This window comes from Osmerus eperlanus, chromosome 21 (assembly GCF_963692335.1).
Source record: "Osmerus eperlanus chromosome 21, fOsmEpe2.1, whole genome shotgun sequence".
In the NCBI taxonomy this organism is placed as follows: domain Eukaryota; kingdom Metazoa; phylum Chordata; class Actinopteri; order Osmeriformes; family Osmeridae; genus Osmerus; species Osmerus eperlanus.
This window is the reverse complement of record NC_085038.1, coordinates 6,885,786-6,913,034: the sequence shown is the minus strand read 5'-3', so window position 1 is coordinate 6,913,034 and position 27,249 is coordinate 6,885,786. Positions and strand designations below refer to the sequence as shown.

The following is a 27,249-nucleotide window of genomic DNA, read 5'->3' as shown; positions in this document are numbered from 1 at the left end:
CTGTAAGAAGTCTTACAGGTGTCGTTCATTGTGATTTACTTCACAATATACTTTCACCTGAAAAGTCATTTACTGCAGCTCCGTAAATTAATCACATGTTATTGAACTCCCAAAGACAATGAGAGCAGCAGAGAGCCTGGGGCTGCTGATGCATCCTAATAACTCCTCTCCTCTCTTCACCTACATTTACATTTACATTTATTCATTTAGCAGACGCTTTTATCCAAAGCGACTTCCAAGAGAGAGCTTTACAAAGTGCATAGGTCACTGATCATAACAACAAGATAGCCACAAAACATTGCGAGTAGCCAAAACATGAAGCACACATTGTGAACAACCAAAATAAGTGCCAAAGGGAAGAACCATAAGAGCATGTAGTTAAACAAGTTACAATTAAACAACATGAACTGCTATAAGTGCAAGTGTACCTGTGAAAAAAAAAAAAGCAAGCAACAATAATAAAACAATATATCACAGCGAGTACAAAAATTTTAAGTCAGTTACCACTAACCACAAGAGCAACAAGTCTCTAAGCAAGAGTCATTGTGATCCTTGAGGAAACTAACATCGGGTCAAGCGAACCATTCCTAAGTACCGTTGTACTCCCGGAACAAGTGCGTCTTGAGCCTTTTCTTGAAGGTGGAGAGACAGTCAGTGTCTCTGATGGAAGTGGGGAGTTGATTCCACCACTGGGGGGCCAGACAGGAGAAGAGCTTGTGTTGGGACCGGGCGGTCTTGAGCGGTGGGACCACCAGGCGGTTGTCTGAAGAAGACCGTAGGTGACGGGTGGGGGTGTAGGGCTGCAGGAGAGACTTGATGTAGACGGGTGCAGTCCCGTTCACTGCTCGGAAGGTCAATACCAGGGTCTTGAATCTGATACGGGCCATGATAGGTAGCCAGTGGAGAGAGATGAGGAGCGGGGTAACATGGGAGCGTCTGGGTAGATTGTAGACCAGGCGGGCCGCTGCGTTCTGAATCCTCTGAAGAGGGCGGGTTGCACATGCTAGGAGACCAGCGAGCAGCGAGTTGCAATAGTCCAACTTGGAGAGGACAAGTGCTTGGACTAGCAGCTGGGTGGAGTGCTCAGACAGGTATCTCCTGATCTTCCGGATGTTGTAGAGGGTGAATCTACACGACCGGGAGACCGCAGCAATGTGGGCCGTGAGGGAGAGCTCGTCGTCCATGGTAACCCCAAGGTTCCTGGCAGAGGATGAAGGGGTCACCGTCGCAGATCCCAGGGTGATTGAGAGATCGTGGGAGATGGAGGGTTTAGCCGGGATGATGAGAAGTTCTGTTTTGGCGAGGTTCAGCTGGAGGTGGTGCTCGGTCATCCAGGCGGAGATGTCTGTCACCTCCTCTCTTCACCTCTTTCCTCCTTTCCTCTCCTCTCCTATCATTAGCATATGTACATCAGCTCCTCAGTCCCAGAGCAGGAGCAGCACCTCTTACCATTCCACCCATGTCCTCCTTCCTTCCAGCAGCAAATCCACACATTAATCCCTGCCAGCCAGCTCACTGGTGCTCCTCCGTATCTGCCTTTGTAGATGGACCCCTATCCTCTTTCTGAACTCCTCGTTGCTCTCTAAGCGAAGCAGGGCCCCCTTTAGTAGTCCATAATCCCTTCTCCATTCTCAATCTTGTTCAATCATTTATCTCCTCAAAGGCAAACTCTACAGCTCTCCCGAGGGAAGGGCGCAGGGACATCGGGGAAATAGTCAATCCCTAAAACGGGAGAAAACGATTTTCAATGTGAATTGTCAGACAGCGCTGCCAGAGCATTGTTGAAGCAGTGTTTGGTCTTATCTGGTAGGACTAGAACGTTTCTCCCGTCAGCATGACCAATTTGACCTGCCGTTCTGTAAGAGGTTGGCTCCTTCTTGGTTATTTTACTCGTGGCATGTTTTTAAAGACTTTGAAATAGGATTTATGTAACAATGAACTTTGAAATATATTCAGTGCTGAAACTGGCAATTAGATCAGGTTGAATCAAACTGGAAGATAGAGACTAAAGGAATATCCATCACCAGCTATGCAACCTTTCTCTGACCTCTCACCTGTATGTGTTTTCCAGTTAGCACTATGGTACAATAAATAGTTAATTCCTCTTCTTTGAAATTGACAGTTGATATACTGTAGTGAACACTTTAATATTTAGTGTTTACTAGTGATTATAAAATATTTTTGTAGCACATTGTATCTATTTTATAGTATATGTATATGGTGTTTTTATTTTAGATATGTATTTATTACATTTTTGTATAAACAGAAATCAGTTTTATCCCAGACTACTTGCTGAATTGTGCCTGCAGAGCTGCATTGGAATATCTCCCCACTGTTGGGAATTGAGGAATAGGAGTCATTTACTATCCCTGTATACCACAGCAGCCCGGTACTGTAGGCCTGGTATACGAATGGGAAAGCTTATCGTGTCAAGCCTCATGTGCGATTCTGCCCATGAGGAGATTTCTTCATTATTCCACCAACTGGTCGTTACAACCTCACCCCCACACCCTTCCTCAACCAACACGACCCCCACCTCTTCCTCCGCCTCTGACAGTTATGGATGTGAGGAAGGCCTCTGAAACGTGTTAACATAGTCATCTTCAACAAGCCGGCAGCATTCTTTTGCTGCATGGAAAGAAGAAGAGGAGGAGGTGGCGACAGACTGTGGAATGTGCTTTGTTAATCAGTTTTACCCCCGTGTTTCAGTCACTTTCTTTTCCAGAGCCACTGTGCGCCTGAAAATCTCCGGTGCTGGCTGAACGATCACATTCTATGAGATGAAAATCCATACAAGTATGAATCCTGTCAGCCAATCAGGAAGTATAATTAGCAAGCGACTAACTACAGGGTGCGTTGAAGACTTGTCTGACTTGTCTGTGTGGAAGTAACATGGATGGTGGCAAAGAGAGGTGAAAAGAGAATGTGATTCTACCTTTATCTTATGTAAATACATATAGTTGTCTAATGGCAACGCTGTGCCCTTCTAACATGACTAATACCATATAATCACCATGCACTGGCTCTATTTCAGGCATCTACCATGGTAATTCTAAATGGCATGTCCACATCGTTCCCTGTCTTTATCTGTAATAAGCTCTCCAGCTACATAATTAGGCTTCACTTCACCATATTTGGCAGGACAAAATATCCTTTATACCCTTGCACACATACCTTCACCATGTTGTTTAAAAGTTACCATCCTATGTCTGTCCCAATGGGTCAGTATTACTGTAACTTTCAGTACCTTGATCTGGTTGAAAAGGAGACTTGACAGGTAATGATGACTGTAAATGACCCATTGATGAGACTTTCTTCCACTGTGAGAGCATGTTGAAATCGGAGTGCTCTTCACAAACATGGGCCAGCCTTGCTCTGCTGTAGCTACTGTATGACTGTACTGTAGGGAGGGGAGGACTGTAGAGTTAGCAGTACACCGAGCACCCTGGATGACATCACACCACAGGTGGTCTCAACCGCTTCTTTAAGACCCTATGGCTTCTGTATTTGAGAAGGAGGAGGTTGAAACTGAATGTTTGGCTTGGATCTTCTTAGCAAAAGAGGGAAAGCACCATGTTTTGTTTTAGTTTTGCTACAGGAAATGTTTAAGTGGGTTTAATTAGTTGTGATTTTGTCATCACAATGGAAATGTACTGTAGCAATTGCGATGATGTTACACAATGAATTGTGTGGTTCTTTCTCACAGATAAATCTCCATATGTTGAGGACCTCGTCTTCCTAACTTTGTATGCCAAAGCTGGTGTTATTTCCCATCAAACTTCCCCAAAACCTACATAAGCTAATAAAAGTGTTTTGAGTTATCTAATCATGTCAAGGCTCTCATATTGCTTAGGAGACTGTGATTTTGAATTACCTTTCTTTATTGGACTGGTGTTATACATCTTTCTCTGCTTACCAACCAGCAGTTTTTTTTGTAAGTTGTAAATGGAATGGGTTTGCAGAGGAAGCAATGGGTTAATGATACCCAAGCATTTGAGGGAGTCTTGTGCGTGGGTGGTACATTTCTGTGAATTTCATCATTTTGCAGATGTGCAGCGCAGTGGTCAAGTATTTAGACTGCTATGCAAGTTCCTGACTTTGACCAAAAAAAAGGCAATTACTATGAGGAATAAATCCCACCTGAGCTGACAGGGAGAGTGAACCCAGATGGCCATACCCTCAAATCTTCCTCCACACCTTGTACAAGCCAGAGAAGGCATGGCCAATCATGATACATTTGACGGTTTTTCCAAAAAGAGACTCCAGAAGGACTCTTTTTAGAAGTCATTTTTAGGATGTTTTCATCAAATGGTTCATTTAAAAAGGTGCCGAGATAAAGATTCTTATATGTATTTAGAGCCCCAAATGGCATTGTGTAACAATCTTTCAAATCGAGTTGTTACATTAGTCTGGAACAAAGACAATGTGTCACAGTGTATTGTGTTCATTTTGTGTGGGTATCAACATCCACTAACAGTTTCGGGTGAAAGAGGTATTGCGTGCGGGTGAGTGTAACAGACTCTGAGAGCCAGCTAAGGCAAGAGGGGCACTCAGGCAGAAAACAGGCGTGTGTTTTTCTTCTCTCATATCTGTGGTGACATCCTGAAACCTAATGGAGTCAGTTACTGCAGGGGCTGACCCCTCTGTTCTCCAACTTTTGTGATTTTCTGCATGAATAATAAATACCTGGCAGGCTCTCAGCTGCTCGGTCCTCCCTGACTGCTTTCATGTGCTTGTGTCTGGGCACCTCTGGGAAGACTGCAGCTAGCAAGGGTGCTGGGCTCTCGCTCTTGTGACACTGCATTTGTTTTACAATCATCTCACATTTTTCGGAACTGACCTCATGAACTGCAACATGTGGCTCCAAAAGCTTGTCTTCCTTCCAGAGCAAAAGGGGGACGGGCAGGGTATTGGAGAAGTGAGATAAAAGTCAGTCACATTAAGATGCAAGGCTAATTGGCGCTGGTCCCAGGAGACTGATGCTGAGGAAGAAGCTCTGAGTTTTACCCCAATCCACATCCTGTTGTGATCACATTTCAGACCTTGGCAGGGACAACACAGGGCAGAGGCTGCGGAGAGGAGGAGGGGGAGGAGGAGGAGGAGGGGGAGGATGTTTCACTCCAAACCCCTTGGCTTGCCATTTCAGTCCTGCTAATCCACTTCCATTGGAGTTCTAATCTTCACTGATACAAAGAGAGACAGAGGAAGGCGAGGGAGAGAAAGAAAAGGTGGTGAAGACTTTGGCCGACAAAAGAACAGTCATATCAAAATTGTATTAATCTAAATCCTTCAAATGCAGCAATTTTCCCTTGAGAGCTTTTTTTTAAGTTCCATTGCTTACTTCATCTTCAATAATATTTTGCCAATTCATGAGTTTCATAGAATAACATCATCAACATTCTCTGTCAAGAGGAGCATACTGGATGTTGCAGGCAAAAAAAGTATTCACATTGGCAGGAATCGAGGTAACAAGGAATCCTAGATGAAGACTTCAGTCTGCGGGGATTCTCTTGTCTGTCCAACCTACCAGCTAGCAGCATGGTGTAGCGGTGTAGATGGTGATGTCTGCCCAGATCCCAGTGCTGTCAGCCCCAGGCTCACATGGGTTTTACGGTCAGAGTGCATGTGAGGTTCTTCCTGCTGCTTTTCTTCCTCCTTCAGCACGAGTAGCCTCTGCCTGCTACCTCACTGCTCTCTTAGAGTGGAGCCCTGATGATTCAGTGTGGACTGGCCTCGCTACTACAGATCTAACACAGGCAAGGAACTCGGCTGTCCTCTGTCGGACCTTAGAGCTGTATCTTTGTGTGTTTTGTTCCATGTCATTTATAGATCCCCAGTGACTTTTTCTGTGTCTTCTGGTGCAGTCAGGAGTGGGGGAGGGGCCTAGTGAGGTGGATGAGGGTTGGAAGGGGCGGGTAGGTGGGTGGGTTGCATCTTCCCACACTGCACTAATTGTTCTGCACTGAAATGTCTCTTTCTTGGTTTTCAATTCAAATTTAATTTGGGCTGTAATATGAAAGCAATAGGAACATGATTGCCATTGATGAGGCTGCTGTTGTTGGTAATGATGTTGTTGTGGATCTAACTTAAGGAGTGCATATTCTAAACAGCAGCTTAAAACGGATCACGTTTTCAGTCACGGACCCCCAGGAATATGCAGGCCTGCATATGAAATCATAATTGCTCCATATTCCAGCCAGCTAGATTGTTATCACTTTCTCTCTCAGTTCTCTTCTCAGTGCCTGCGATCTTTCTGTCTAAGGGGTATTCTCTTTTGCTTCATCTCTTTCTCTCTCTCTCCTATCTATTGGAGGAGTGAGCATCCTTTGAAAAGCACTTTCAAAAGTAGTTACATGCAGTTACAGGGACCCCTACTGGTATAACAGAAGAAGTATTGATCTCTAAACATCATGCAATGATTGCCTCAACACTGTCAAGATTCGATATTCATGGGAAATCAGCATGAGGAGGAAATCAAACTAAAACTCCCTGCAGATAGAAATTTTTTTTTTGCATATCTGTCTGTTATTTTTTTTAATGTGTTTTTCAGGAAGAATAGTCCTATTCATCATTTGGAATGTAGTCTTGTTCTAAACTCTGAAAACAAATCAAAGTGGATGTTGATATAGAGTGCATTTGCAGTCCATTGATTGTCAACTTCCAATCACACAATGTTTCCCCTAGATACAATTACAATTAGTCATAACATTTTAATCATAACACAAATAAACATTGTCTAAACTGATGTTTACGAGCCGAGTACTCTGTTCAAATCAATAAATGAATGAGCTTTACACAGCATTGCATACATGTGCAAACCAACTAAAAGAATGTGCATTATAACACAATTTATTTTTATAAAATACAGTATCTGAAATGTGGACCTTGTCACGCACGATAAACCTCAAGCATCCACTGGCAGATGGTAGCTGCCTCAGTGTAACATCTGAAACCGCAGGCCGGCTGTAATCTTGCATCTCATCTCCTCAGTGTCAGATCAGAACACAGCAAACCAGCTCTGTGCTGATAAGCATCAATCTGTTTCTGTCTTCTCAAGTGTACTTCACTTCATTAATAAAATCAATTAGCATAACACATGCTGGCAGCCCGTGTGTGTGCGTGCGTGCGTGCGTGCGTGCGTGCGTGCCGTTTTCTTCAGTGCGGGAGTGTTTTAGCTTGCCAGATGACTGAATTGAATCCATTAAATGTCTGTGAGGATACATCAACAGACTTTCAAGCGCTATTAGAGCCATCAGAAGGGGATGGTCTCTGATGGCTCTAATAGTGGGGTAGGCTACCTGTTCTGCTACAAAAAGGGACGGGAGGCAGACAGCCAGTGAGACTGAACATGGTTTAACATCATACTAAATATGGACTGACTGGAAGTTGGACAGTTCATAACAGGTAGTAATGTAAACTACTTAGCAGAAGACATGACATATGTGAACCATGTGTATCTGCATGTGCATGCAGTAAAGGGTTATAACTAAACAGACCAGACTTGCTTGGGTCTGTGTGTGTGAGCTACTATAAATGTAATGAGCAACTCTGCTGAACCTCACTTAACCCAAACAGAGCCTTTTTGTATGGCTGCTGCATAGTAATATTGCCCCTCCACATAACCACAGCACGGCTTTAGCCCAAAGCCTCTGGACATCTGTCTCCTGTCTCTGCCACTGAGCTAGAGCCTGGCACACCACCTCACCCCATCGCTCTGGCCATCCCTGAGTTATAATATCACCATATGGTACAATAAAAATATCAGTTAATTTTCCTGTTTGTGCCTATGGGTGCCATCCTATGCCGATTATGGCTTTACAGGATTTACAGTGATTGATGGTCCTTATAAGAAAGGCGTAATATTTTGACTGAACAGATGCATGTACAAATCGTGGCCAGTAGAGTGTCCCCTCTGGATCAAATCAATGTTCTTTGCGCAGAACTCGCGAGAGTATGTTTTTATTCTTCCTGTATAAACCCTTAAGCTACTGTGTTGACTGTAATGAACGTACTGCGTGCCGTCGCTCAGTTGAATGTGTTATTGGTAAGTAAGTAACTAGTCTGAACTGACAAAAAAATATGTTATCTTTAAATCTTTCATTTAAAAGGATAGTTTAACTCTAGATTTAGACTAGTCATGACCAGAGTCATAAAGATCAATTTCTCCCTGACTCTGGTCTAGACGCCAGCCGGCGTTGAGGCTAGGTTACAGAATTTAGGCAATTATTCATAGAGCTCCTCCGGGTTGAAAGTGAAATGTGAAGTGTTTTTTATGAATTTATTAGCAAGCTGCATGCAAAGTATATTCCGCTTTTAAGGCTTCACTCTGTTGTCTCACATGAACCAGTTGTAGGCTATAAACCAGCCTCGGGCTGTTATGATTGCAGACTTCCCTATCCTCAGTCCAGATGACACCTATCTTTGTGTACGGTACGTTGAAGAAGGGTCAACCCAACTACTTCAGAATGCTGGACAAGTCTAACGGGGCAGCGGAATTTGTTGCAAATGCTCACACCTTGGAGAGGTACCCTCTGGTGATCGCTGGAGAACACAACATCCCATTCCTCCTCAATATTCCTGGAGAGGGCCAGCGGGTGAAAGGAGAAGTCTACAATGTTGACCCTCAAATGCTTGAGTTTCTGGACAGGTTTGAGGGCTGCCCAACCATGTACCAGAGGACCCCAGTAAAGCTTGAGGTGGACGAGTGGGTCGGACAGGGAGAGAAGAGCCTTTCTGGAGGAAGCACCATTGAGGCATTTGTCTACAGCACTACCGCCTACCAACCAGACTGGCCCAAACTGCCCAACTATGAGAGCTTTGATGCCTATGGGGATCATGGACTTGTCTATGTAGACAGGGAGGCCAGATAACTGTTAGAAAAGTTAAAGATGTAACTGTTATCCTGTATAAGAATAATTCTGTGTTCATTATTCCTTGTGTGCAAAGAGAGGCCTATCCCCAAATCTGAACTCTCGGGGGGGGGGGGGGGGGTCAGATGGCTGAGCGGTTAGGGAATCGGGCTATTAATGTGAAGGTTGCCAGTTCGATTTCCGGCCGTGTCAAATGACGTTGTGTCCTTGGGCAAGGCACTTCACCCTACTTGCCTCGGGGGGAATGTCCCTGTACTTACTGTAAATCGCTCTGGATAAGAGCGTCTGCTAAATGACTAAATGTAAACTCTGGCTAACACTAGGCTTACGTAAAGGGAGGCCAGATAACAAAGCAACAAAACTATAGGAATGTGCTCAGTTTATGCAAATTTTAACAGCAATTTTTTTTAACCCTTGTGTTCTCTTCGGGTCATTCTGACCCATCAGTCATTGTTACCCACCGTCGTATTGTGACAACTTTACCGCATACAAAAACAAAGTGAAGCATTTTCTTTTAACCGTCGGGCTGTCTCAGACCCTCCACATTGCGAAGGTTAAAAGAAAATGATTTTTATTTGTTTTTGTATTGGGTAAAATTGGGTAAACACAACGATGGTTCGTTATGAACCTTTGGGTCATGTGACCCGAAGGCAGCACAAGGGTTAATGTTTGTAGTAGTAATGCACAATGTATACTTTTAAAAACCTCTGACCATTTATTTACAGATACGCTCTAGGGAAACATTTAACTTTGTGTCTCTTTTATAACTTATTTAGAAACTGTATACCAGTGTTTCTCAACTGGTGTAACCACATTTTTCTTTCCTTGAAAGGAACGTAGAGTAACGCCATCACAGGGAACATGTTACGTGTGCAGTTACAAGGCTGTATCATAGTGAAGTCAGCCTTTGTTATTTAGATTGTTATATAATAGTACTTCTGTCTTTGTACTAATTGTATGTTGGCTCACTGTTGACAATCTCTGGGTTGGCTGACTATTCTTTACATTACATTTAGTCATTTAGCAGACGCTCTTATCCAGAGCGACTTACACTAAGTACAGGGACATTCCCCCCGAAGCAAGTAGGGTGAAGTGTCTTGCCCAAGGACACAACGTCATTTGGCACGGCTGGGAATCGAACTGGCAACCTTCAGATTACTAGCCCGACTCCCTCACCGCTCAGCCATCTGACTCCCTAATAGTGAACATTCAATTTAATTACTGAAAAAGGCTTGGTAAGAGTCCAGTAGAATGTAGGTAGTAATCATTCACAGTGTTACCTCAAACCCAACACGTACATTCAAATAAACACAATCATCAAATAATTTTTTATTGCTTTATGTTCAGTGAGTTTGTTTTATCCCTATACTCTTCACATAATGGAATTACGATCACTTAACTTGCCTTCCAGACATCGGTAACATTATTTTCTAGATTTAGTGAAATATCTTACTATATTGGGAATCATCTCCACCTAGCAGTTCACCTACTATTATGTTCATTTCAGGACTAAAATCTCAAGTTTGCCAGAAAAGGAAAAAAGACAAACACATGTTAACATACTTTTACTCAGAAAAAATGAAAAGTAATATTTGTTTGGCACTCATAGTTGAACCTCAAAGCCAACAATGTCCCTTTAAAATAAAGTGTTAGTGTTAGATTTTTTTAATTTTAAACACTGACCTACAAAATATAAATGAAACACAAACAAATCTAACATATCAAACAGAGTATTGATTGTTTCACAGTCTGTTGAAAATTTTACAAAATGATGTCATACAAAAGAAAGTCATAATTGCTTTAAAGCAGTCTGATGTATTTTTACGGATAGAAATGACACATTCATTACAAAGCATAGGTTATATACAGACAAACATACTTTATCAAGAAACTTTAGCTCCCTCATAAGCAAAGAACAGAAAGTTTAAAAGAAACATTTCCAGCATGTGCAGTTGAACTTCGCTGCTTACTGATAGTAATGAATGACTGTCTGACCGCCACTGCAATTTTTTTCTTTCTATTCAGACACTACGGGTGAAACGATGAAGTTATCTGGAAATCGTGTGAAGTGGGCCCGCAGACCTTGGAAAGGTGTGAGGGGGGGTGGGGGGTGAAGAAGGCGTGTGGAGGGGACAGCAGCTCAGTAGGGGTGAGGGTCCTTTCTGCTGTGTGGTACAGCACGGCTGGATGAACAGGTAGCACTGCGGATCACCTCCATCCATCTGGTGTGGGGGGGGGGGTGTAAGTTGAATAACACATTTTTTAAGAATTAATTCACAATTATTTTTCACTTGTAATGTCAGCATGTTCAGCCAAGGTCCTCACCTCTCAAAGGTGTACTCGCTCTCTGATCTGAAGTAGTACACGTGGGACTTGAAGTGGAGCTTGAAGACGTAGTCCTTGTGGATGTTTTCTGACTCTGAGGGCACAGTGACCGAGTAGCCCAGCAGAGGGAGGCTGGCCAGCGGGTAGTCATCCTGGAACACGGCAGAGGGTGGGTTGTGGTTTCTGTTAGGTTTTCCGTCGTGAAACGCTGCCCTTTAAACTAGGCACTAGTATCTTTTGCACTGAAACGTTAGCTTATCACCTGAATAAACAAAAAGACCAATTAAGATGGAGCTCACCTGGTGTGACTTGTAGAAAAACAGGCTGAAGTTGGTGAACACCACCCAGAGCTTCTGCCAGCCGTTGCTATTCTTAAACTTCCTTAACAGGTTTCCTGACAGCTGGTTCTGAGAGGGAAGGGGAGAGAGAGGGAAAGGCAGGACAACGTTGGCAACACTTGGGGCTTGAAAATCTAGTCCAACAGCATCTCTACAGTGGAAGCCTCTCCTCTCTTCAGAATGAAAGGCAAAACAATGACAAAACCGTAATATTAAACATGTATCAGCATGCCCATCCATGCAAGTTACTGAAACAACAAAACCGAACAACATTTAAACAATGTTTGAATGACAAAACATGCAGAAGAAAATCATCCCAATAACAGTATAGTCCATGACATCAGGTGCTTTACCTTCTACTTAACTTAATGTGTAACGAGTTCAACTACTCTTTAAGCCTTGTTGCAGTACCTCTCTAGTCCTGCAGGTGTCAGTAAAGGAGAGGCTGAGAGCTCGGTACCAGCAGACCACTGAAAGAGCCACAGGCCCCTGTATCCTGCCTGGCTTAGCGAAGTGCACTTTAGACTCACTGACTGGACTAGGGTCGACTACCCACAGCAGGACGGAGAGACACGGACATAGGAGGGCGGGAGATGGAGGAAGAAAGAGAACAGACAGAGGAGGTGGATAGAGGAAGAGAAGAAGAGAGACGGTGATAAATGGAGAGGTGAAAACAAAGGTTGTTCATCAGGCTGACAGACACTGACACCGTGGCAGTAACTGAGACTGGACAGGTGACACATCTGGAAAAACAAAGCCACCACTTCACAGCTACAAGTTTTAGGGAACAGGACGGAGTCAGACATGTAAAACACAGGCAGGAGAGAGAGAATGAGGACACAGAGAGAAGGAACAGAGGTCAGACAGTCAGTCCTGTGTGGAAGAGAAGACAGAGTGATATCCGCCCCCTCGTAGCATTCAGCACAAGCAGCTAGATGTCTACGGTGGTGTGTGAGACCAGAGGACAGACACCACTGCCAGTGAGAAGAGAAACCATGGATGAAGTGGTTAAAACGGTTAAAACACAAATGTAGTGAAAACACGCACACGCACACACACACAGTGGCAGGTACCTCCACGGCCACACTAAAGTCCACCATGGACACACTGGTGTTCCTGTGCCAGCACACGTGCACGGTGGTGTTGCCACGGTGAGGAGCCTGTCTCTCCAGAGACGTCCTCGAGGCGCTCAGCTCCTCCTCCGACTCCTGCTCCAACCCGCCCTCCTCTGGGGATTCTGGGAAAACGTGACCGCGGAGAGAAGAAGGGTGTTAAAGAGAACCAGAGGCTGATCCAGGAAGTCCTTCGCCCCTCCCTCTGGTGGGCACATCAATCACAATCAGTATTCCAATTGTTGCTGAGTCATTGTTCCCAAGTAGAATATGAAGCACAGTGCTTTGTGACCTCTGCCTTGTGTAAAAAAAATAAAAATAAAAAGACGGGATATAGAATGATCAAAGTTCAATTCATCCACCTCTATACTGTCTGGGCTCTTTCTAAGGTACGATTGAACCCAGACAGCAGCTCTCCCTCCCTGGAGGGACAGGAGAGAGCACGCCAGCCTGCAGAGGAGCCCCGAGGGGGAGGGACAGGAGAGAGCACGCCAGCCTGCAGAGGAGCCCCGAGGGGGAGGGACAGGAGAGAGCACGCCAGCCTGCAGAGGAGCCCCGAGGGGGAGGGACAGCAGGCAGGACCCAATCAAAGAGGAGAGGTCCTATTACGTCAGAGAGGTCCTATTGCAGGCAGTGACAGGTCTGTAAAACAATGCGTGAGAAACGAGAGCGGAGGCCCCCGGAGACCCAACAATGGCCTCGATAATAGACACAGATCTCCAGGGTCTCTTCTCAGGCACGTCAACCGGGGAGATAAAAGGAGAAAAGATGGACAGGCGTGAAAAGAGAAAATCAGGGTGGACACCCATCGTGGATCATGTTACCGGCTCTCCCTGTGGGAAAGGCTGAAAGGGGGGTGGGCGGGCGGGGTGTAAATGGTTTTATGGAGTTGCCCGGAGGACCCACTAGAACCCCATGTTCACTCACACAGCTCTACTGGGAGCATGTCGTGTTTGTACGGCTTTACAAGTTGCAGGTGTTGGTGTAGGGGTCTATGCGTGTATGTATTACTGGGGGGGGACTCACTGCTGTCAGTCAGGCTGCTGGACAGGAGGTCCGTGGAGGGCCCGCTGCTCTGCTCCGCCAGGTCGATGGCCATCCTGATGTCCTCCACCCACTTCTCCATCTCCGACGACGAGCTGGAGGAGAGCAGGGAGCGCCATTCATCATTAATGGTGTCACCGCTATGAGCCGGCATGGACAGAGGGATAGCTGTGTAGTGAGGGGGGGAGGTTCTGGGTGGGGGGGGGGGGTTCTGGGTGGGGGGGCGGAGGCCTGGATGTCACACGATGAATTGTTCAGGTAAATCACACATGTGCACTGCTAACAGGCACATCCACGGCAAGGCACTCAATAGAGAACAGCATAATAGGTTGGGGAGTCCTCCATCTTTAATGAGCCAGGGGCACCGTGATCAATATTTCATCCGGTTATTCTTATGAGCAGACGCGCTCCATTCATATTGAATGTGATCTTCACTTAGACGATGAAGGGGGTCATGCTGCGTCCTGGTCAGAAGATCAGGAACGGTGTGTGTGTGTGTGTGTGCCTCACCTGGCCGCTACTACCAGGGACTGCCGCTGGCCGAAGAGGGTGAAGGAGTGAGGGACGCCCCACTCAGCCTCGCTCTCTCTGATCTAAGGAGGAGGGGAGAAACCAAAATGTGTCGGAATGCTGCGTCTGCCTTCCTAACGGACTTTAGGTGCGTTCGATTCGAGCCGCTTACCGTCATGTCGTACAGGGGCAGCTGGCCGTGCACTTTGAACTGGTTGGCTGGCGTCATCCCTCGGCTGGTGTACACCAGACAGTCGCTGAACTGCAGCCAAGCAGGGAGGAAGAAAGGAAAGAACCCAGTGTTGTTATCTGGACTGTCAGAATGTTGATCTCCAACACTCGAATGGGGGTGGAGGGGGATGGTCAGCCATGTTAGACAAGCCACAATACAAGTCTGCGATGGGGAACACACGCTGGCGGCCCATAGCATATTGACCACCTGACACAAAACCGTCATCTTCATTTTGCAGTTCAGTCATGCTACAAGGTGACCAAAAGTGAAGCCTGAAGGTCCTTTTGACACATACTGATGCAGGCCAATGCAGGAACATGAACTGGATGAGATGTGGGCCCTGAGGCAGGTTTACTGTGCCAAACAAACCACCGATACAGGTTAAGGAAGGAGGAAGTGATGCTTTACCAGGAAGAACATTCTTTGCTGCAGGCCTTTTCCTGAGAGCTTGCTGAGGCAACCCAGTCGAATGAACTCCTGAAACACACACACACAGATATAGATACGGTATGTTATTAATCAAGATATAGTTCCTCCATCGACTCATACTTAAGAGCTTTGTAGATTTTCGAACTGGATTGAAAGCTTTTAGATAGTGGATCCATTGAAGTGAGGTTCCTCACCCTGCCAGGGACTGCCAGGTTGTCGATGCCGGTCAGATCCTTCTTCAGCTCCAGAAGCTTCTGGAAGTTCTCCATCTTGATCATGGTGCCGTGAAGCTGGACAACCATCTCGGACACGTCTGCCAGCGCAGCTGCAGGGTACCAGGGCGGACGGGGGGGAGGAGGGGTCAAAGGTTAGGCTGCAGATTTGGCAGGAGGACAGACAATAACACTAGCACAACCTCTCCTCCCACACACACACACACACACACACACACACACACGCATACACCCCCCACCTCTGGAGTCCCTGAAGTCCTCGTGCGTGGGGGGGTAGTGTTTGCAGAGACGCTCCAGGATGAGTTTGTAGTGCAGCAGGCGATGCAGAGGGCGCAGCAGGAAGATGTTGAGGGGCAGGTAGCACACCTTCTGCTGCTCAAAGTCCCGGCACAACCCCTCCAGCCTCCTGGAGGTGCGGCAGGAGCGCTCCACCTCCAGCAGCACCTCGGAGTGCCTCTGGAGGTGCACCGTCAGCTGCTGCCGGGACGGAGGAGTGAGGGGGAGGGAGGGAGGAGTGAGGGGGTGGATGTCAGTGGCAGAGTTTATGCCGTTTGGGATATAGCGTTTGATGATTCTCCAGACATTCTTAGAACTCCTTTTACGGAGCTTCGCAATATTTGTGTTACTGGCCAAACTAGAAACAAGGAATCAACAGGCACTCACATACTGATCTAATGCTATCATTTCCTTACATCATGTGGTTTAACAAAAACCTACAGCCATTCTTGGCATGTACGGTCATATTGGAAGAAAGCAGCGATTTCTTATCCATACGCTTCCTATTATAGTGATGTATGTGTGTGTGTGTGTGTGTGTGTAGACCATGGGCTACTGTATGAATGAGATTCAGATGTGCAACTGAACCTTCAATCCCTGGATGTTTTTCAGCATCAAGTCTCCTATTCGCTGGTAGTCTCCTTTGATGTGGGCGTTGGAACGTCCCTCCCTGAGAGACGGAGAGAGAAAAAAGGGATGACTCGATGAATTCCACTCATCACTCATTTTGAGCCCCCCCTCACTTCTTCCCTATCCATGTTGCAATGGGGAAACAGTCCCTGGTATCAGCTTGTCGAGAGGGGCTCGGCCTTTTAGAGTTATGGCCCCCACCTTGGCTCATGCTCCTCAAAGCTCAAATCCCACATGTTCAATACACGACCAAATAGAAACAACACACATTTCTTATGGCACAGTGTCCTGTATCGACCAGCAGAGGGCGCACCACAGCAGTGCACCTCAGAGCACAACTCTCACGTCAAACGGGGAAATCCAGTTTGTTCCCTCTTTCCCAGCTTCATCAATCACCCGCCGCTACCTCTCTCTCCCAGACGGAGGCTCAGTGTCACTCATGGCACCAGCAAGGGGACTGGGAGAGCCGAGGACATTTGATGGGAACAAGAAGCCAATTTATCCAGCTGTCGATCAATGCCAGGTAGTCTCCCCAACCGGGCGGTGTGAAAAATGACCCTGTGTGTGGGTTGCCTGGCTCTCTCGCAACAGCTTTCTGATGGGGCTAAGAGCTTCTATAGAGAGGCTGGAGGCAGCAGTCCATGGTCTGTCCTTGTTTCCAACACGTCGTGGTGGTGTCATGTTCTGTTGACACCTCTCCAGCCAGTTCAATCAGAGCACTTTGAACCCCTCCAAGCTGCTGTGACTGCGATGGGAGTGAAAGAGGGGGCCAGGAATCCACTGTGTCCTGAGGAGTGACGGTGACGAGTGAAAACACGCATGACACACACACACACACACTCACCACAGTGCCAGCCTCTGCTCCACCTCCTTGAGGAAGGCCAGGTGGAAGGAGTGGACAGGGTCATAGCTGGCAGACACCAGGCTCCTGAGAGACTCTGGCAAGGCCTCATCTTTACCCACCAAGCTAGGGAAGGACTGGGACAACACACAGACACACACAGACACACACACACACACACACACACACAGAGACACTGTTAAGAGATAGCCTGTGACCTTGGAAGAGGATAGTAGCACAGTAGTTTCATTACATGGCATGGTGTTGATTTTATTTTATAGTGTGCTAGTCCTTGAGCCGATAGCAGTGGGGTGGGGTAGATAGGTTGCTTTTAACACACCCGGCCATTTGTTTGCAGCGGCTTTAATCATAAACACACAGTTTAGTGTTGATCCTGCTGGAGGACAAACAGAGACCACCTGATGTGGTGGTGCCAAATTCCACAGACACTCAAATCCCTTCACTCCCCACACACACTCTTCTGTTATGCTTGTGTCTGTTTGAGTTGGTGAGTTAGTAGGCAGTGGTGCTTGTGGGGAGAGGGGGGGGGGGGGGGGGGTTGTCAACAGAAGGCTAGCACCAGCAGCTCCAAAGCTGCACCTCAGGGGCCCAGGAGCATCCAGGAAGAAGACGCAAGGGAGGGAGGGAGGGAGGTGGAAGGGGGGGGAGCTCAGATCTGGCAGCCAGGAAAACTATTTAAGAGGTGTTTAAAAAAGCGCCCTACGTCTTCCCCACCCACATCAAAGATGATGGAAAACACACCCTGAAACAGCCGTGTGGGAGAGAGAGAGATGCGGGACAGAAGAGTTTGTCTTGTGGGTGAGCTGGGAAGGTTTAAACTAACAGCCCGTAGCATATCAGCAGGATGCCAAGACAGGCAGCAGAACAAACAGCAGACAGCAGCAATACAGTTTACAGTAGCAGAACACACACACACACACCCTAAAACATGGGAGCCTTACCACAGTGATAACCTCCAGGTCTTTCAGGAAGGTCCTCTCTGTTGTAAGCAACTCTTTGGCGATGAAGTAGGCTTTGTCAGTGGGGAACTTCTGGACACAAGAGACACACAGCTTTCTGATCACCATCGACCTGCGACCGATTAACTTTACACACATTTGACTTCCATGCAATTATACGTTTATTAGGAGCTGAATGAATGTTTTGTTTGACTTTTTCCATTGATAGATCAGTAAGACCATTGACTATCTGGATACAACAGCCCGTACAAATCAAGCAGCTGCTTCTTGCTCTAGATGTTGGATAGTAAAGTGGATCTGGTCAACTGGTGTAATACTCTCGTAAAACTAATTTTCACAAGCTCCACCCAGGAGTCTGGTGATCCCGGGTGTACGTTTAGTGTCCCATATAGCTGCTGGAGAACTGAGCCTGCGATATCTGGGCCTGTGGCTATTCTGGGCGTATTTCTACAGCTCCTTTGAGAGCCTTGCAACGTCTCGCACGAGTACAGTACGGGATACACATCATAACTCAAGACCTTTAGCTGACAGTCCAAGTTTCTGTCAAGCTCGCTCGCTCCCTCCCTCCCTCCCAGCTGTGTTCACTCTTGGTAACCGTTTCAATACTTTCACTGAGCACGTTCTGAACATTTGTCCTGTTAATGATTTCTCATCTCCCTCTTTTTGGTTTTTACTCTCCTCCTCCATCACCCTCCTCTTCCTCTACGGTCTCCTCTATTTTCCTCTTTCATCCCTCCGTCTCTGACACCAACCTTTCGGCGGGCCTCGTCCTCATCGTCCGTGCGGACGTAGCCGGCGTCGGTGAGCAGGGGGCTGGTGAGGGGCGAGGGCTGCTGGTCCTCGGGGCTCTGCCCCAGGCCCAGGGGGGCACTCTGCCCGCTGCCGTTCACAAGCACCGGGCCGCCGGCCGCCGGCGAGTCAGGGAGACTGGGACTGCCCGACAACACACCTGGGGAGGAAGGAGGGATGGAGAGATGGGAGTCAGGGTTGGACCCAGCGGATGCAAGCACAACGCTCTTCACCGTAAGTTGGCTGCCGTTCAGCTTGCTGTGATGACGTAGAAGCTGAAAGGACAGTGAACTTGTGGTGGTGAGCCAGTCCAAAACACAAGTATGAATCAAGAAAGAGAAAAGTGTCTAAGAAACAAGGGTGGAAACAAAGGAAGGTGAACAACATGTTCCCTGCTGCTACGACAGAAACTAGGAGCATCTACAAGAGACCGTTTGCTACCGGGGCCTTCTAATGTTTCTACCATTTTCCCAGAAGCATGGGTGAACAACTCAGATGGAAATGATGACAATGCCACTGAAACTATGGGCCGTCCACAGACAGGGCTACGACACCCCAGAAAACTACACCCCAGACTAAGGTCTAATGATGGATCACTACATCTAGAACAGACACTAGGGACACAAGACGATCGCATACTTGCCCAGTACAGTCTCCTGTCCACTGATTGATGGTCCTACGGCTGTCAGTCATGGGTAAAAACCATGGTATAAACCACCTGTGGCAACCACTACAACATCCCATAATACTAAAACTAGAAGACATTCAGACACAAACACAGGCCCATCTGTGTAACCAGACAGGATGCATGCAGTACATCAAGCTACAACAACAAACCACAATCAGCTAAACACAAGACGGGGGGGGGGGGGGGGTCTAGCATCTAAGAGGGTGGAGGACACAAAGTGGGTGGTGGTGTGTGTGTGTGTGGGGGGTGCGTCACGACAACAACGTAGCTAATCTAAAGAAAATCCCAGAGTCCCTGAGCTTCTCATTTTGGGTCAACTTTATTGACACTAGCAGTGCACACATTCAAGATACAACGTTAGAAAGTGTAGAAAGTTACCATTCCAAAGGAGCACAAAACATTAGAAGAAGAAGGATCCAGGGTGTGTTTAAAAAAGGACAGAGCTACAGATATACAAACGTGTTACAAGAGGGATATAAAGAGAGCGTTGAGTGACCAGGATACATTCAGGGTGGGGTTAGTGAACAGAGAGTGTTGTTTGTTCCAGGAGAAGGGTGTGTAAAAGGTGAGAGGTGTAGGTGTGTGTGTGTGTGTGTGTGTGTTAGGGGGCCTGGTCTGGGGTTTTAATGATTCCTCAGCCTTAACAACCGTAAGAAGGTGAAATACAGCGCTCTCCTGTATACATTTGACTACTTCAGCAGAAACACTCAGTAGGTTTCTGAATCGTAAAAACAAAAATGGAGGTTAAAAAATGTTTGTCATCTTAACAGTTGACTGCAAGTCAAGTCAGTCAAACATGTAGCCCAACTCAGCACTGGGCAAAAGAGCATAGCTTGCATGTAGTACAACCTAGAGTGATTATAATCACGCACATCTAGGAAAGGTCTGTCTTGGGTCCTATACAAAGTACAACAAAGAAACCCTTTCACATACAGTGTTATAAAAAGCTGTTCGCAGTTTGACTTGCTGAGGGTGCCAAGTTGGTGACAGTGGAAGGTCAGACAGGATGATTGAAGCTCCAGTGCACTAGGTTTTGTGTGTTCTCTGAAACTGCAGTGATCCGTTGAAAAGCCAACTCACTTCCTCAGGACAGCATAACTCTTGGCTGGATCATGAGAGGACATTTTACTATGCTATGTTAGGCCTGAACCTAACTTATTAGGATAGAAAATTTACAGTAAGACTAATTCAACTAAAATTTCAATAAGCTGAATTAGATTTTGACAATTTGGAATTGAAGATGAAATAGGAAGAATGCATCAGGATATTAAGATGATGTGTCCTGCTTTGCCATAGCCGTGTCTCTAGGCTCCATGCACAGTTCTGTAGCCCTACGTTAGGAAACCATAGATCCTCTGTACAGACTGCCCTGTCTCCCAACTGCATCGAAGAGTTGCTGAGAGGACACTGGAGCGCCAAGTCTCCCTGTCTGAGCCTTGTGTACAGTGAGTGACAAAACAGTTGAACACAAAGGACAGAGCAAAGAACAGGTTGACATGCCTCAGGAAGAAAAGAAAAACAGAGGAGGGGGAGGAGGGAGGAGGAGGGAGAGTGTGGTGTCCTCCCACTGTGGTTAAAAAAAAAAAAAAAAAAAACATGCTGACGCAAAGCCGGAAACATTTCCCTGTCCGTTTGATGTGCAAGCAAGTTACGCGTTGAAAACCACGTCAAAGAGCCCGGCCCGTTTCTGTGGAACACGCAGGGATACACACGGGCGAGGCGGACAGCAAGCAAACGACAGTTATGAGAATGAGCCGACAGCCACCTAGAAACTGGGTTACGGAAGAAAGGAAAACCAGGGCGGGGCCAAAACAAGGAGGACAATGAGCTGTTTTGCTTGTGGTGCATGCCAGGAGTCAAGCCAAGCAAACGGCTGTGAGGGTGCCAGGCGGGACGGCAGTGGACTGATGCTGCTGATGGCCGGTTTTAATGGGAGGGAGGGTATGGACAGCAGGGTACAGGGAGAGGCAGAGACAACACAACGGCTCTCACAATAACGTCTGATAGACAGAAGAGAACCACAAAGCACCGTTGACCTAGCTAGAGTTTTTTTGTTTTTTGTACTTAGCTTTTAGCATATTCTCCATACAGTATAACTACTGGTAAATATTAACATATCCTTAATGCCCATAAGTGTGTAAAATAGATTCCAACATTCTTTTAAGAGTAAAAATGATTGAGATGGCAAGTTAGAGTATGTCCTTGGAATGTTTAAAATGTTGCTCCAAAACATCAAATATGTTTGGAAACATTCTAGTTAATAATATTTCCAAAAAGCATTTTCTACAATTGCTCATATAAAATGTTGTACTTGTGGAAGTCTACAAACTTGATTAGAGGGTACAAAAACAAGCTTTCTCAAACAAAAAGCAGGAATTAAACTTGTAAAAGTGCTCTGTATAGAAAGACAAAACATCCAACATCTAAACTGGACTACAGGTACAAAAGGCAGGTAGCAAAACACTCAAAGAGCCTGCAAATATCGTAAACTACAACTACTATTTGTCTAAACTACCGTCACACCTCTGACTAAACACTTGTATCCTTCAAAAACCTTCCCACTACTAATCTATTAACAATCATTCTATTGCACAAGACAACAGTCAAGTAATTACAAAAAAACGATGTGAATCGAGAACTTAAAGTAGCCAAAGTAAAATATGTGATAAACTCAACTTAATAATACATGAAGGCATTTAACCTATTCTCATTGCAGCACTTTTAAAACGATGTATTCTTCATGGACAGGTTTTTTGTCCCAGATAAAGAAATGAGAGCCAACAGAAAACCCCTTTTTCTCTCTATGTCCACCTGAACAAGACACAATGACCACAATTCACCTCCTGACAACCCACATGGATGTACAGTCAAATACAGTACATCCCAGCTTTGCAGCACCTCTCTAAACCTTCCGTTTCTTCTCCAGTTCGATCATTCGAACTGCTTGAAGATATTAAAATATGGCACTTTGTAAGAATCCTTCTAAAAACATCCTTTTTCTCGCTTTGAAGTTTACATGTTGAGTACACACCTTATTAAAGATTAACAAACCCCATGAGAGGTTAGGCTGCTTTACAGATATGAAGGAACTCAATAACTTGGCTTAAGGTCGCTGAATAAAGCATCAAGAAATAGCTTCAAAAGCTTCAAAGAGAAACATAGGGCTTCAACTCAACAGTGTACCCTAACCCAAAGTCTGCAAAGGCCCCTACTTTAACTCAAAACTAGCACATGCTGTGACTGTTTAAACTATCCTTCAAAAGTTTGGCTCAGCCCTTAAACCCTTCTCAACAGCTGAAGACACGTGCCCCAGCATCCTCCTGGTTAAAGTTGAAGCAGCCCTCCTCCCCCACCTCCTCCTCCTCCTCCAGCTCCAGACTATCAAAGGAGAACTTGTTACGCGCCATGGGGGAGGAGTTAACAGCCGCGGGGTTGCCGTACATTAAAGGCTGACCAAAGGAGCTGCCGACGTCTGACTCTGTATCACTGGTGTCGGTGCCACTACTGGTGGACCCATCGATCATCTGAACCGGGTTCAGGTTCTGATTCTGGTCGGGCCCGCGGCGCCCATACAGCCTCTGCACCGTGTTGGAGCGGGCCTGACCTGGGACGGTGAGGCCGTTCCCATTGGTTACTACCCGCCGCTCGATGGCGGCGACGGCAGCGCGGGACGGGGGTCGGGGGTCATGGCCCGGGGTGGAGGTCAGCTGACTAAGAATGAAGGGGTCGGTGTCGGAGCGGTTCCGCATGTTGTTGTGGAGTTTGGCCAGGTGGGGCGAGCGGCTGCTAATGGGAGAGTAGCTGCCGTACTGGGGGGGCTCGCCGCCGAGCAGGGGACCACACCCGGGACGCTTGCTGAAGTGATGGCCGCCGTCGTCCCAGTGGGAGGGGCGCGGCCCGTGGCCGTTCTGCTCCGCGTGGCTCAGGGAGCTGGTCCGGTGGAAGCTGCTCACCACGGGGCTGGAGCACACGCTACGCGTGCCCCCGGCCGGGCGGCCCAGGCCCGGCCCCGCCGCCGTGCGCTTCCCCTCCCCGCGGAACAGCTCTTCCAGGAGGGTGCTCTGGAGGGGCGGCCGTCCCAGGAACGACCCCCCGTTAGACTCGTCGTCGGTCGCCTCCCTGCTCATGCTCGGAGGCTTGGCGGAGACCGGCGGTGACTCGCGGAAACGGTTTCTACCCAGCATGCCCTGCGACGGCTGATGATGGGGCGAGGGGTAGTAGACCCCGTTGATAGCCCCTCCCCTGACCCCTGGCTCATCCTCATTGCTGTCATTTGCTTGCGAGTGAGACCTGGTAACCCGGCCCTTCGACACATCGTATTCGCTATCTATATCACTGCAGTCGATGTAAGGGATGGAGGAGCTGCTGCCCTTAGCGGCCCTGGAGGCTGGACCTGTGTTCAGATGCTCTGCGTGCTGCGGCCTGGCTGGGTTGGACCTCTGGCCGCGGCCCTCCTCCGCTCCTGGGACTGGCCCGTCCTGGAACCCGTTGGGCCGGCCGGCCGCCGGGCTGGCTGCAGAACCAGGCTCCTCCTGACCACCCTTGGTGGGCTCTCCTCTGCGGCCCAGTCTAGAGTCTGACTGGTCTACTGACATAGCACTCTGAAGGGAAGGATGGAGGAAGGAGAGGCGGAGGGAGAGAGGATGGGGGAGGGACAAGCCATAGAGCACGAGAGAGAAGGATGGTGACTCATTGAGTTTGGAAGACGTGTGACTACAGTTAGTAGGGGATAATGAAATTGTGGTGAAGATAAATGACTAATGGTTCATTTAAAAGGGTGCACTCATAATGGAAGTCTAATGGTCAGGTAGTTAGTTACCTCTTTTGGCACTTGGGAGCGAGGCAGGGAAGGTTGGGGATAGAAGCTGGACTGGATCTTACTGTGTTTCCTAGACAGACACAGAGATGGGTTAGAGCACCGGAAGATCAGACAGATACCCTGTCATCATTGGGTGTGTCTATTAAAGAGAATGACAAGGTGCTGGATTTAAATGATCCACTTTTATTAGCTTGGATAGCTTAACCCATGAGTATGCTTTGCGCTCACGCACACACTAGCCAAGAATCGATCACATTTAACATGCATTTGCTGGTTTGACTTCTCCCTAAGGGCCAGCCTGACAGTCAGAATGTCTGGCCTGCCTGATGCCTCACCTTTCAAACGGGACCTTCTTGAACTCAGAGTCCTTGACATAATCAATAACCTGCTTCTGTGTTCGACCGCTGTAGACACAAAGGAACACAAGAGGGACATTTCTAGAAGCAAACAATCCACACAAGGCCTCTCTGAAGCATGCCATGTTTGGTCGGGCATCACGCAGCCTACCTAAACCGGAAAGAGGACCCCCTGGTGAACAGCACAGGTTTGGGCTTGGGTTTGGGTTCCTCAAAGAGCCTGAAGAAGGCATGGTACTCCACGCAGATCTTCCAGAAGATCTTACAGCAGTCCCGACTGGCCATGACAAACTCCAACGTGTCGTGATGCGCACTTTGCTGTGGGACACAAACCCAACGTGGCTGCAGTAGACCTCGTACCATGTCCTACTCAACTATGACACTTCCTAATGAACGTTTGTTAATGACTAAACTTCATTGGTAGAACTTACATTCAGATCTGGTCTCAATTTGATGAGGAACCTCTTTCTCTTGAAGCTCAGCTTGCGTATTTTTGACCAGTTAAAGGCGTTTATCTTTGTGTGGCCCTGCGGAAAAGGACCCCAAAAATACAAGAGCAAGACGAATTGGTTGTTAAGGGTTTTTTAAGGGAAACAACAGTAACTATCTCACATCAAGCCACTCGAGAAAAAGAAAAAGTATTGGCATGTAAATGTGCATGCCTAAGAGGTTCCTGAATTAGAAAGCCTGCACGGTATTTCCAAAAACAAAACCTTAGAACTAAACTTAGGCCGCAAACACTGCTGGGTCAGCTCAGTGAAAGCAAAAAGCTGAAGGCTTGCACGCCTACTTGTGCTTTGCTCAACCACATAGGGGTTAGTCCTCCAGCACACACACACTATATTACAGTGTATGGCTCTCTCTGTTATTTTTTGTTTTACTTCTCCAAGGTTACTGCCTCAAAACAGTGTCAGAGGGCACATTCAGGCATCTGGTCACACGTAACGGACATTTTCCCCCAACCAAGACGTGATTTGAATGACCCAATCGTTTGCAGTGGAAATTCATGAACTCCACTTCAAGTCCTTGAGTGACCCAACGCCAATTAGGCTGTTGCTACCGCCTTAGAGACGAGGAGGCAGCAGCGTCTGAGCCCGTCACCTGCAACACCAGCACGCCGGTGTGTGCCACGGCCAGGCTGAGCTTGGTGCCCTCGCGGTCCTTGGCAGGGTGCAGGCGCACCCCGTACATCTCCAGGCGGCGGGCTATCTCCAGCAGCTGGTAGTCTGACTCGGCTGGCGTCTGGCCCCTGTGGAATCAGACCGGGGGTTAGGGATGGCCCAAATTTTTTCTTCCCATTTACATGATTTTTGGTTACTGCAGGCCGGCAGGAAAAGAAATGAATGCGGTGGCAAGTTTGCTTCCCTAAATCTGATCAGGGCGAATGACTTCCTGTTTCCTGTATGGGCTCGTGAATTACCAACTTCCTTCCTGTCTTGGCTGGCCTCCAGAATGGCATTGGCTGGTCTCACCAGCATGAGGGAAGGGGTGAGGCAGAGAACAAAGGAGGAGACAAAGTGGTTCGGAGCCCTGACCCACTGACACGGGATCAGATGGGCTTTCATCCCACTGGGGCTGGGAAGGGGAGGAAGTTATGTCTTACCCCTTATATCGGGGTCATGGGCGACATCTAAAAACATTTTGACCTTGAGCAAAGAAGGTCAAAGAACAGGGAAGTCTCATTCTGGGGTCAAGCGGGTCAGACGGGGAGAAGGCTGGGGGGGGTTAGGGAGGAAGGGAGGCAGGGGAAAGCATCATTGGCGTGCTTCCAATGGGTGGATCATGGGAAGGGGTGATCTCGGAGAGACAGAGAATAGCTCTGGGAAAGGACATTCAGCAGAGTGCCACAGTGCTGGTTGCAGGAAGGAACAGTTTTCGAGGGCAGGCGGGCAGACCAGGAGGGGTGTGCCAAGAGGGATGTTTGTGGATAACCATTTATGTGGGACAGACACGGGCGTCGACGGGCTTGGCATATTTACAACCTCCCTCCCTGTTTTGACACTGGAGGTTTGACATTACTCAAAGCAGGAAAAACATTTCATCCACTGTCAAGAGTGTAAAACTACAGTTGAGCTTCAGAAGAAAGGCCTGTTGACGGTGTCTGTCTTGTGTACGGGCTACAGCTCCACTCACACATGCTTGCGGTGGTTCTCTGTGATCTTATCCCGGAGAGCATCCTGGTCAGGAATGTACTTGTTGTGAAGGAGGTGCTGCCAACTCTGGACCTCGTCAAAGTCCCCCATTTCAGGCTGAGAGAATGAATGAGAGAATGAATATGAGAGAGAGAGAGAGAGAGAGAGAGAGAGAGAGAGAGAAGAGAGAGGAGAAGAGAGAGAGAGAGAGAGAGAGAGAGAGAGAGAGAGAGAGAGAGAGAGAATGAATGAGAGAGGTGGGGGAGAGAGAGAGAGATAGAGAGAATGATGAGAGAGAGAGAATGCAGAGAATGAGAGAGAATGAGAGAGAGAGAGAGAGAGAGAGAGAGAGAGAGAGAGAATGAGAGAGAGAATGAGAGAGAGAGAGAGAGAGAGAGAGGCGGGGGAGAGAGAGAGAGAGAGAGAGAGAGAGAGAGAGAGAGAGAGAGAGAGAGAGAGAGAATGAGAGAGAGAGAGAATGAGAGAGAGAGAGAGAGAGAGAGAGAGAGAGAGAGAGAGAGAGAGAGAGAGAGAGAGAGAGAGAGAGAGAGAGAGAGAGAGAGAGAGAGAGAGAGAGAGAGAGAGAGAGAGAGAGAGAGAGAGAGAGAGAGAGAGAGAGAGAGAGAGAAAGAGGGGGAGGGTAAT

General features: G+C 47.4%; 2 protein-coding genes and 1 long non-coding RNA gene across 6 annotated transcripts in view; 2 read left to right on the top strand and 1 right to left on the bottom strand.

Annotated features, from left to right (window-relative positions):
• The first annotated feature begins 7,978 nt into the window (after nucleotides 1-7,978).
• Nucleotides 7,979-8,978, top strand: LOC134007941 (gamma-glutamylaminecyclotransferase B-like). 2 transcript variants are annotated; one of them, XM_062447703.1, is made up of 2 exons: nucleotides 7,979-8,044; nucleotides 8,348-8,978. In XM_062447703.1, exon 2 carries the CDS (start codon nucleotides 8,409-8,411, stop codon nucleotides 8,868-8,870), a length of 462 nt encoding a protein of 153 aa, XP_062303687.1. In that variant the 5' UTR covers nucleotides 7,979-8,044; nucleotides 8,348-8,408; the 3' UTR covers nucleotides 8,871-8,978. The 2 variants fall into 2 exon arrangements, with proteins under 2 accessions (XP_062303687.1, XP_062303686.1); XM_062447702.1 differs by having other exon boundaries at nucleotides 7,990-8,044; nucleotides 8,388-8,978.
• A 9-nt stretch (nucleotides 8,979-8,987) lies between these two features.
• On the top strand, nucleotides 8,988-10,202 carry LOC134007942 (uncharacterized). The gene is made up of 2 exons (XR_009928089.1): nucleotides 8,988-9,885; nucleotides 10,073-10,202. It is a non-coding gene; the product is annotated as an uncharacterized LOC134007942 (long non-coding RNA).
• Nucleotides 10,203-10,419: 217 nt separating this feature from the next.
• Nucleotides 10,420-27,249, bottom strand: part of farp1 (FERM, RhoGEF (ARHGEF) and pleckstrin domain protein 1 (chondrocyte-derived)) — a 40,177-nt gene continuing 23,347 nt past the window's right edge. For 2 of the 3 annotated variants that reach the window (XM_062447700.1, XM_062447698.1), the window contains exons 7-27: nucleotides 26,606-26,720; nucleotides 25,574-25,721; nucleotides 24,904-24,999; nucleotides 24,624-24,790; nucleotides 24,452-24,520; nucleotides 24,117-24,186; nucleotides 23,691-23,898; nucleotides 18,573-18,769; nucleotides 17,803-17,892; nucleotides 16,844-16,977; nucleotides 15,958-16,039; nucleotides 15,333-15,570; nucleotides 15,055-15,185; nucleotides 14,840-14,908; nucleotides 14,372-14,461; nucleotides 14,200-14,282; nucleotides 13,672-13,784; nucleotides 12,607-12,770; nucleotides 11,495-11,602; nucleotides 11,196-11,347; nucleotides 10,420-11,092 (exon numbers count right to left, since the gene is read on the bottom strand). In XM_062447700.1, the coding sequence (XP_062303684.1) occupies nucleotides 11,011-11,092; nucleotides 11,196-11,347; nucleotides 11,495-11,602; nucleotides 12,607-12,770; nucleotides 13,672-13,784; nucleotides 14,200-14,282; nucleotides 14,372-14,461; nucleotides 14,840-14,908; nucleotides 15,055-15,185; nucleotides 15,333-15,570; nucleotides 15,958-16,039; nucleotides 16,844-16,977; nucleotides 17,803-17,892; nucleotides 18,573-18,769; nucleotides 23,691-23,898; nucleotides 24,117-24,186; nucleotides 24,452-24,520; nucleotides 24,624-24,790; nucleotides 24,904-24,999; nucleotides 25,574-25,721; nucleotides 26,606-26,720 (2,606 nt within the window). In that variant the 3' untranslated portion in view covers nucleotides 10,420-11,010. The remainder of the gene's footprint in view (nucleotides 11,093-11,195; nucleotides 11,348-11,494; nucleotides 11,603-12,606; nucleotides 12,771-13,671; nucleotides 13,785-14,199; nucleotides 14,283-14,371; nucleotides 14,462-14,839; nucleotides 14,909-15,054; nucleotides 15,186-15,332; nucleotides 15,571-15,957; nucleotides 16,040-16,843; nucleotides 16,978-17,802; nucleotides 17,893-18,572; nucleotides 18,770-23,690; nucleotides 23,899-24,116; nucleotides 24,187-24,451; nucleotides 24,521-24,623; nucleotides 24,791-24,903; nucleotides 25,000-25,573; nucleotides 25,722-26,605; nucleotides 26,721-27,249) is intronic. The other variant, XM_062447701.1, reaches the window with a different exon arrangement.